Consider the following 11,129-nt stretch of genomic DNA (forward strand, 5'->3'; position numbering starts at 1 on the left):
TGAAAAATATGCTAACGTTTAAGAGGGGAAATTTTAAGGCTGCAGTATTTTGAGATAAATGTGTCACAATAGAAGGTGTATCAGGTGGCATATGAAACACAATGGTGTAAAACTATCCATCTTTTAAAATTGTCCTAAACTACATTGGGATGGTTAAGTTAAAAAAAAAACATTCTCTTGGAATCACCGGTCGCTTTCTGCCTCAACGATTATTTCAGATCCTTTGGTTCCACTCTGTTCCACCAAATTCCACTCTGCCGTTTACTGGCGGATGGGAGAGTGAGAGGGAGAAATCGGAGAGTGTTGGAGCCCATGTGGCAGGAAAGGGGAGTCCTGTATTCATTTCTCCAGGAAAATAAGTTATGGAACGCGAGGAGTTAACAGGAGTTAACACTCGGCCGTTTTCTATTCAGTTCTCGACAATAGGTTGTCCGTGGGTATAGTAGCAGCCTATTACCGGGGATCAGACAAACGTATATTCCGTTGAAGTACGAAAAACAGAATGTTACTGCCACGGCATAAATACCTTTGTAATGCAGATTTCTCGGTTTGCTTTCTATATCGATCCAAAGCCTGTTTCTTTTCCTTTTATCAGTATTTTTGTTGATTGCAATATACACCTGCAAGTAATTTAGGTAATAACAACTCAAATCTGTGCAACAAAACTGCAGCCGGAGCATCTGCCTGATTTCTCTTTTTTTTCCCCCACTCGGAATTGTTACATATTAAGCAGTGCATTTAGGCGACCGAAAATTGCTGGTAATTATCTTGATGGAAAGCGCTTTATTCAGGGAGCTATAGTCAAAATTGCTCTAATTACAGCCCCTTTCACACAAGCATAAAAAAAAATCTTAAAATAGCAGGGAAGTGGGCTTTGCACACGGTTTGCAGTGCAGATGTTACGGGGGGAGGCTTGACATGGGAGCTTTTATGCATTAAAATCTGTAAATACACTATCTTGTCTTGTAGACTGACTTTGACAAAAAATTGGGAGAACTAACCGCGGATTTCAATACGTGTTGTAGTTTGCGGGGCATGACACGGGGGAGACACGTGGTAAGTAGTACGTTTCTTAATTGGAAATGTAAGACACAGGTGTATCTGTCAAACCTTTGAACAAGGAATATAGATTTATTCGCTTTAAGAATTTTTTTTAAAGGGGAAAAAGTCGACCATATTCTTCCATGCCTACAGGGTTTCAGGCCGTTAGTTCCGACTGACAGTCAATGCATATTATTACTTAATCAATCACGTTTGGCACGGTGGGTCTGTGTTTACTTGGCTAACAAGAGGCTTACTGTAGCAGATTCTTAGTCTTCATTAATATTCAGTCAAGGAACACACATTTTAAACAATTGCATATGTTTAATGGTGGCGAGAGGGGGTGGGGCGTGCGGGTTATAACATGTGCTATATCCTATTTATGAATGGTTTACATGGACCACAATGAAGATAGCCATTAGCATTAACCTCAAAATAGCAAAATAAAATGACACAGAATGCTGGCTCGGGAACAAAATAACTTTCAGCATCTAGGTGATGAAAAGATTGAATTGGACTGTGAGATAAAGATTAAATTGGACTGAAACGCAAGAGCAATATGGTTGTCAACAGTGAAATTAAATATACAGTTTTGGGCTCGTTATAATGTGATTGTTTGCCGGTGACACCATCGGTTGGTAGCAAAGCAGGTTGTGTGAAATACATCAGCCGGAAGTTTTAGTAGACAAACAGGCAATGAACATTGGAAAGACAGGTGATTACCTGCAATTATTCAACGTGTGACAAGTACTAACTTCCATTTTTTTTCTCTCGATTGCATTTTAGGGTCTTAAAAGATGGCATGCGTCACTTTAAAGCTTATTCTTAAATAGAAAATACGTAAACACACCCCACCTCACACTTGCCTCCAAAAAAATGCCTTTGGATTTTTATTTAATAAGCGCGCCAGCTTCAAGTAATAGCGTCAGATTTTTTTTATGTGTCGTTCAAAAAAATAGAGATGCAACAATCAAGACAGAAAAAATTCTATCCATCTCTTGGATTAACTGAACTAACAACCCGGCAAATTTATTACAATTCCAGGTTTACTGAAACAAAGCCGCTTGGATCCTTGTTTATCAAACTACAAACAACAGATGGATTTTAAAAGTCCAAAGCCTTTTTAATCAGAAAGACAAATAACAACATCTCCAGATATGCACCAATTCTTTTCGGCAAATTAATATGTGGTCATGCAAAAATAAAATCACGTTTTCTCCACTTTTTTTTTTTAACGTGACCGCATAACATTTTATATAATTTTAAAAATCTAGTAAGCTGTACGTCTATGTTTGACCTCCGGGAAACGTAAGTAAGAAATCTTGTTGGGGTGTAAAATAGTTTGTTCAATTACATGCAATCAGACTGCCTTTCCTTTACACTTAAGAGTTAAATCCACAGTAAGTCGGCATTGCTTTTTTTTTCTTTAAAAAAAATGCGAACACGCTCCGGCTTCTATTATCCTGAGAAACCTACTATTAAATCGAGTAGCCATGTTTATCGGAATTGGGGTGTATATAAGATGCTTTGAACGCATATCACTGATTTACTTAGAATAATGACATAATACATATGCACTATTTACAACTAATTAACAATATATACACACATGTACTGTGTTCCACCGTTCTGTTCTCCAAGACATCTTTTTTTTGCCTTCATATTGCTTGGATGAGCTAAACATATCTGGTTTATTTCCCTACATAGGCTGTATTTCAAATGGGAGCCACATCCAGTTGATTATACAACACATCACACTTCATTATTAATTGTATAGTTTATTGGGGGTGTGCGAGATGGTGATCTGGAGGGAAGTAGCTGTTAGTGGTGATGGGTTGAGGATACCTTCCTTGCCCTAATTGCATTGTTTCGATCCAAAATAGGTCTTCTGCCTTTAGTTATTCTGAACACTTGCAGTCTTGATTAGCAATCATTTAAATGTACACATAGCAGATGGAACTACTGTGCATGGTGATGTTGCAACTTACTTGTCCTGTCTCTCAATGTTAATGGACTAAAATTGGAAAGGGTAATTTAAAGTTTCTTTAAACCTATGTCCTCTGTTTTTAATTTTGTTAATTTAAAAAAAAACATAGGTTTAGGGCAAGAGGGGAAAAATTTAATAGGAACCTGAGGGGCAACTTTTTCACAGGTATATGGAACAAGCTGCTAGCGGAGGTAGTTGAGGCAGTACTATAACGTTTAAAAGACACTTGTAAGGTATATGGATAGGAAAGATATTTAGAGACTTGGGCCAAATTCAGGCGGGTGGGACCAGGGTAGAGGGGGCATCTTGGTTGGCATGGGCAAATTGAGCTGAAGCACCTGTTTCTATGATGTATAACTCTATGACTCCATCTCCAAAAATAGTTCTAACATACAAAGCAACTATAAAAGTGCAGACATTTTTTTTTGCAATGCTGACAACATTGGAAATGCACCATTTCCCTTGGCATCTGAAAACAGACAGCACATTTTTCCCCCCAGAATATTAAGGATTGGTGGATTAAGGATCAAAGACCCAAACTTTAGTCTGTCTTTTTTTTGCTTTTTGTAGATGCTGGGAAAATAACATTGTATTTCCAACAATTATTTCCAACTGTACACATCATGGCAACTGTATTTGTTTTAATTCATCATATTCACTCTGCCCTGACCAAAAGAAAATATCTGTGGCACACAAAAAGAACCGCTATAAATTCCAGTCTGATACTTTAACTAAAGAGGTGTTTGTAGTTTTGTTTAGAAAGCCGCAAGGCTTAAAATTGGAATAATGATAATTAAATAAAACTTGGTTAATATGATATTTATCCTCCGCAAGGAATGGGTCAGCCTGCCTGTAAACACTTTGAAATACAGCCTTTGTATTTTAACCAACTAAGAAGGATCTGCATCCTGAAGTGTTTTTTTTTTAAACAACATTAAAATTGAGCTTAATAGAAGAGCTATAAAATCAGTCCTTTTTTTGCAATTCACAACGTTGATTACAGCTGCATCAAACTTCTCCAATTGAATTCCAAACATCATACAAGGTTTGCATTGCACTCATTAGAGAAGCTTGACTCTAAGTACCCAGTGCATTTCATGGACAAACCTGTTTGGATATGACTGAACGCACATAGCCATTGGTATCTCAAATCAGTCATTGTTTCTGGTCCATAAGACTACCACAAATCATGTGACTTTTTGATTAAATGTTAGAAAGTCCATGGGATCGATTGTACTCCTGGTCAATCACATCATCTGGGGTCTCGGCATGGTGTCCTGGTGTGGCGGTGGGTACCACGACCCAAAACTGTTAATGTAGCTGTTTGGTGGCATAGTGGCACCTTTATTTGCCATGGCAACGTCCCAGACTGGTGGGATATTAGGTGAGCATGGAGACAAAGCAGCAGAGGTGGGCAGATGGTCACCTTCTTGTACACTGGAGCCGTGTTTCATCAACTTCTTATACTTGGAGCGTTTGTTCTGAAACCAGATTTTCACCTGAAACAAAATAAAAAAACGAGGCATCTTATTTACTTCACTGTTTAAGTTCAAGTCAACACTGACATCACTATGTAGAATACATTGTTGTATGGCTTGGTCACCAGTCTAAGTTTATAAGTGATCCAAATAAAAACATCCCAAATTGTAATACTTCAATGCATTTAAAATAAATTTGCATCGGACCAAGACAGCCACACTGTTAATGGATAATAAGGGTGGGTGTGCAATATAGAGAGGTTTCAACATACTATAACCACTTTCCCACGATCTTCTCAAACCAGTGGTTCTTGACCATTCAAGCTGATTTACAGCGGGCCCAAGAGCAAATGATTGCAACAATTCAATTTTGAACTTTCAGGGGGAAATGAAACGCATTTGTCTTAAGGAAATACATTTTTTACAGTTTTGATACGGACATATAAAGGAGAGGACACGTGAAAAATCGGGTGACTCGGGAGACACGATGAACTACAGATGCTGGAATCTTAAGTAAAACACAAAGTGATGGAGGAACGCAGCGGGTCAGACGACATCCGTGGAAGGAATGGGTGGTGGAGATTTCGGTTCCGTCTCTAGAAGGGTCTGGACCCAAAATATTGCCTATCTCGTTCCTTCACAGATGTTACCTGAGCCGCCGAGTTACTCCAGCACTTAGTGGTAAGCTGTTTATTTCGGGTACAGATTCTCCAATCTACTGGAACCGCAAACTTCTTAGGAAAGCAGTTAGAATTTTAATACAGATCGGCATATGCTCATCTCGTCTGTGAAGGGAAAAAGTCATTTACTTTCGCAAACTTCGTGATCTTATGCAAACCGTAATTCCGTATTAAAATACACGTGTGTAGAGTTTCCTTTAGAAGTTGCCATTTTAATAAGGCTCGGTTTGGCTCCGAATTGATAAGGATTAGACTGAAATAAACTATTTCTTTGAAGCCTAAGTGATATTTAAGGTTTGCAGTAAATGGCCAGTTATCTTACAAACGAAATTGGAAATATTCCCTTCGTGGTTTATATTAGCGACATTTTTTTTTTTAATGTTTGCACTCACCTCAAGTTTTGGTTTAAAATATAACTCAACAAGGGATTGTATCACACCCTCCCCCCAATTCCATGTAAATAAGGTAAATATGCAACGTTAAGATGGATTGTATAACATATATCTCTGGAAGGTAACAGGATGCAACAATGGGAACATACTAATCAAATGCACTAAGTGTTGAGTAAGTATCACAAATTCGGAAGAATGTTCTCAGTAATTGGCAGCAGCATCGTTTTAGGTTATTGTTGGTGCTGTTGTTGAAGGACCACAGTCGCATTGAACTCGTGTGTTTCACGCAATCTATGAGATCAAAAGTGAACGTTCAAAGCTGCTTCGCTTTGAAATATACTCCTCATTTTTCCCTTCATATATGTTTCCATAATGTCTATTTTATATTTGGATCCTATTAATTAACTTCTGCACTTATTTCTGATGGTCAAGCAATGCGCATATACTGTATGTTCCGCAAGCAGTTGTTCGGCTGTACAATACTCCCAGTATATTTGAGCACAACCAGTAGCTGAGATGTGAAAGGTTGCGATGTTTATATTATTTGAAAAGATACACTATAGTTACACTATAAATCCGAAATCAGATGGAATATTTAATCTTTAAGACAAATGCATTCTTTCTAATAATTACGTTAGAATTAAAAGGCTTAAAAAAATCTAAATAGGAAGGTGTTATACTGTAATTAATTATAGTCAAATTTAAATGTGTTTTTGTTATTTTTCGAATCCGGCCCTCCTCTCCTATGAAAGAAAGAAAGAGCGTCGCACGCCCTTAGTAGCGGTCCCCATGTTAAGGGACGGGCGCTCTGGATCTTTTCTTCAGTAACACATATTCAACACGAGTATTGACATTCACACGAACTTGAAATCCCAGTGTGGTCAACTTATTTTGAACACGCGGACGTCAGGAACTAATTTTCAACTGAAACAACTGGGAATATCAGGAAGAATTGAACGCGTAAAAAAGAAACAACAATCTGATGTAGTTTGACCTGCGCAGGAAGGGAGCAAGTTAGACCTTCAGTTTTCTGAGAATACTGAAATACTTTATAGGGCCTTAACACAATGTGAAGTGAAATGGTAGATTTAGAAAAATTTTCGCGGTTGCCCAGATTATGATTGGTACTTGAATCGCATACTGAGGGTTTAGGTACTTGCACTCGAGTAGAACGTGCATTGCTACAACGAGCTTGTAGATAGACTAAGCAGTGTTTAAAAGCGTTTCTCCGGTGTGATCCCGCTACCTGTGACCTCCACCGTCATTTGTTTTATGCACAGCATTCTCTCAGAAGGTTTGAAAGACTGGAATTGCTAGCCGCCTCTTGGATTTTAGTAAAGTTTGCAATGTAGAATTGTGGCTATTAGAAAATGGTATTAGTAATCTTGTTGTTTTGGTATTGAAAAAGCACCGTGCATGTGTCAAGATCAAATGGGTGCATCATACAGCATGGTTGTCAGACTGCACTAATCTATTTTTTAAATAGTTGACTAAGATTTTTTTAAGAAGCAATTATAAATGTATTTGGTCTTTTAATTCCAGTTATTTAACTGATTAATAGTAGCGGATCAAATAAAAAGCCCCCCCACAAGGAAATTACAAGAAGCGGCACCACGCAAAGTCGGATAATTGGCCTCTGTCACTTCGGCGGGCAGTGGTAGGATGCTGCACACACACATTCAACTTGCATGTTTAATGACACATTGAGGTTAAAATAACCAGAGAAGAGAAAGGAGCAATGTGCTGGAGGAACTCAGATAGTATCAGTGGAGGGGAATGGACAGACAGCGTTTCGGATCGGGACGCTTCTTCACGCTGATTATTTCATGACCTTCTCCGAAAAGAGAAATTCTGTTTGCATTTTTGATGAATGTACAAGTACAAGGGGGCTTTGAGTGGTGGCGAGACCACACACAAGGGTCCCGCGCTTGTTGCTCGAAGTTCTAAATCCAAGTCATCGCTAATTACGGTAGCTTGGCAAATTCAATGAGTTTAACCCAAGTACTCAACTAACACGGTGTTGGTAGTTTAAAAACGAGACCTGACCTAGGTAAATATGGATGCGTTTTCAGGCGCGCGTGAGTGTGCGCATTTTTCTCACAAGAACAAAGAGATTGCATTTTCTTTAAAAAAAAAGGAACCTTCGTATATCCAAGAGGGGAGTCGGCTTCCTACCTGTGTCTGGGTGAGTCCCAAGGAGGCTGCCAGTTCTGCTCTCTCTGGTAATGCCAAATACTGCGTCTGCTGGAAGCGATGGTTCAGAGCCTGCAGCTGTAAGCTCGAATAAATGGTCCTCGGTTTTCGGATCTTTTTCCCTTTTCCATTCAATCGGATTTCTCCATTTTCGATTACCGTCGACTTCTCGTGATCTCGGAGGGAAATGAGAAAGACTAAACCTTAAGGCCATCACATTTTTTAGTAACCGTCCCATACAGGTTGAATCAAACGGCCCTCAAATTTCGAACCCACGGAGGGGGGGGGGGGGGGGGGGGGGCACAGGTTTATCGTTATAAAGTGAATTATTACAGGGAAAACAGTGACGTTTTGATCGATTGAAAATACTGGGTGCGTTGCAAGAGCTCCGGTATTTGACTTCCAAACTACACGACGATACGGCTTACTACGCAAAACATACAAAAAAGGGTCAAATTTCAAAATTCTTCACGCCAGCAGCATTTCGCTGGAGACTGTTGCAGCGATCCACCGCAACCGATCAGATCGTTTAACCTCCCAATTTCCGCAACAAAGTGGACCTCTCGGCAAACAATGACTTATTTCGCCGTTGCGTCGGCTAATTGTCCCATCGTTTGGCAGGAGATCGAATGGTGTATCGCCGAGCTCCTGAATTTTCAGAATTAGATTCCCCTAATTGCGCGTGTCTATTTAAAGAACGCGATTAAAGTACATTTTTTTAGAAATACACAAATAATGTCATAACAGAGGCCTCTCAAATCTCGGCATCGCGTCTCTGAAAGGGGGGGGGGGGCTGACTTGATAGAATGACGAAGGAAGTCATGATGTACTCCGATTGCTTTTACCACGGGGACTGGTGTACGAAAGGCTCTTACCTGTGTCGTCTAACCTGGTGTGACCCAAAGTGTTGTTGTTCTGGTATGGCATGTACGGATTAGGTGCGTGATTGCTAACTGGGCTCTGGTATGGGTAACCCAGCGATCTGCCATAGGAAGAGGCGCCTGAGTAGGAACCATCGTGCTGAGAATGTCCGCTGGAGTGCAAGCCGTGCACCGGGTAGTGTCCATGGGACATGCCAGGAGATGTCTGTTGAGCTGGATGTCCAAACTCGAGAAAGGCCGACTTGGAAGAGTCTGGTGCTAACAGACCGTCAGCCATCGCGGTCATAGTCATCATTAACGAGGAAGTGCACAGGGCTGACTAGGAATGATCAGTCTGCAGGAAACTGACATGAAATTGACGCGCCACATGAAACTGACAGAGTTTGATCGCCAACCAAATCCAAGCGTCTGCTTCTCAATTTCCCCCAAGTAGAGGTGATTTTCCCACTTGTCCGCCGAGTATAAAAAAAGAGAGTTAAGTTGAGAGAATTCCCCGTGAAATTCAGGAAAACTTCTGGATTTGCATGGCAGCTTCATGCATATGGATCTGATATGCAAACGTATCCAATTGGCTGTCTCCTGCCTTGCGATTGGACCAGCGGAATCTTACATCACTTGCCCGGCGGCGATCCTAATTAACTTTAATTAGACTCAGTTAATGAAAGCTGCATTTCCATCAGCGAACAACCCATCCGAAATAATCAGCAGACAATTTCATAAACACGTTATAACATGCTACCAAACTGTTTTATGGCGTGCCCCGAAAAAAAACCTAGTAAACAAATAATAAATATAACATCAGCAGCAATCATTCGAACGTAGCTTTGCAAACGCAAATGGACGTGCTTATACTTCTCCTTCTCTCTGTCTGAAAAAAGGAAACGGGTAGGGAACGATTAAAAAATACTTCCACTGTAAGAACACCGAGTTGCCGCTTTAGCGATCTCTCCTGTTTAAAATACCGCCCCGGCTCGTTCTGCAACACTCCGGAGACAAAAGTTCACTGCTCTGTTGATAATGGAATCTAAAATGGCTACATATAAATTGCACGCGTTACATAACGCAAGATGCAGAACAAGAAGCTCTAAGTTGTATTTCGTTAGAGCACTTACATCTGTCACTCCATGTTGTTGTAAACAATTCCATGCACTATTGACAAAAAAACCTCGCAGGCGCAAAGAACGACGTATTTTTTTAAAGTGTGATTCGGGACATCTACCTACTTTACCCCTTAATTATACCCGGTCTCTTCCGCTATCTGCTAATCAATGCGGCGATTTAAATGAGATTCTCATGTGATACCCACTTCAACTATAAATGTCTTTAGTCCTGTCACAAGCGACGAGTTGTCTGGCGCTGTCACTTCTGTCTTTTGGTGTGAGGAATTACAATTGCTCGGTGTGTACCACCAGGTATTTGCCACGGTGGGGAAAATTCTCGTATTGATCATGTAACTGAACGCTGGTTGAATCTTGAATGCATCCGTTGGAGGAATAGTTAAAGCCCAGGTCATTTACTAATTTCTGTGTGTTTTTTTTTTAACGTGCTGTTCGCTATGCTCATACCGCGTTGGGCGTGTCACTAAATTACCGGGTGATTCGCGAATCTGTATTAAGAGGAAAGGCTACTGAACAAACCAAAAACGCTTGATCTGATTATAACAGGCTGGTAACATTGCCAAGGTGACGGTGGGGTGAAGATTGTAAACAAATGAAAATGATATTTGCACAAAGGATGAACGAAATGTCAGCGCGTTGTTTAAAAACATAAAATGAATTTTATTTTACACGCGCGCCAGTGAAAGATGATGGATAGGAAATCGCTGTGACAGCAAAGGGTGACGTTGGAAATGAATGAGGGAGCTACCTAGCCTCCCCTACACCTATGGAGGAGGTCCAAATGTGTCGGGAAGCATGTGGGGAGCCTGAGATTTTCTTTGTTTTGGTCTGCATGTTAACCTCGGAGTGGAACACGCGAGAAAGAAATCCGATCCGAGCCTTTCTCTTGACGGTCTGTGAAATGTACAATATGAAACGCTCAAACAGTTCATTCACAATACAACAGAAAGGCGTCATTGCATTTATTTTATTGAATTGTATTTAATTGAATCATCGTTGCATTTAAAGTTTTTTTTAATGTTTAAATCGCTAGTCCAAGCATGTATGCGACACCCAAACAATCCCAACATCTCTAAAAAATTAAGTTACTTGATGCTAAATCAAAATGCAGCCCGACACTCACGGATACCGGGTCTAATCTTCATGATTCGCTGATGTAGAAGCTGACATTTCCAATCTGGATGTTTCACTCGTTTTTTTGGCACAGAATAAAATAATCAAGAGGCGACATAAAGGGTCTCTCTCTCTCTCTCTCTCTCTCTCTCTCTCTCTCTCTCTCTCTCTCTTGCATTTTATCTCCTACCTGCGATTTTATTCATCTCGTAAACAGATTCAAACTGTTTAGAAATTTTTCTTGCG

General features: G+C 40.2%; 1 protein-coding gene across 1 annotated transcript; it reads right to left on the reverse strand.

Moving 5' to 3' along the window:
- Window positions 1-2,139: 2,139 nt before the first annotated feature.
- Window positions 2,140-9,427, reverse strand: dlx4b (distal-less homeobox 4b). The gene is made up of 3 exons (XM_055657282.1): window positions 8,647-9,427; window positions 7,754-7,947; window positions 2,140-4,527 (listed from the first exon to the last, which is right to left on the reverse strand). The coding sequence occupies exons 1-3, from the start codon at window positions 8,945-8,947 to the stop codon at window positions 4,276-4,278; spliced, it is 747 nt and encodes a 248-aa protein (XP_055513257.1). The 5' UTR covers window positions 8,948-9,427; the 3' UTR covers window positions 2,140-4,275.
- Between the last annotated feature and the right edge of the window lie 1,702 nt (window positions 9,428-11,129).

Source organism: Leucoraja erinacea, chromosome 27 (assembly GCF_028641065.1).
Source record: "Leucoraja erinacea ecotype New England chromosome 27, Leri_hhj_1, whole genome shotgun sequence".
Lineage (NCBI taxonomy): Eukaryota > Metazoa > Chordata > Chondrichthyes > Rajiformes > Rajidae > Leucoraja > Leucoraja erinaceus.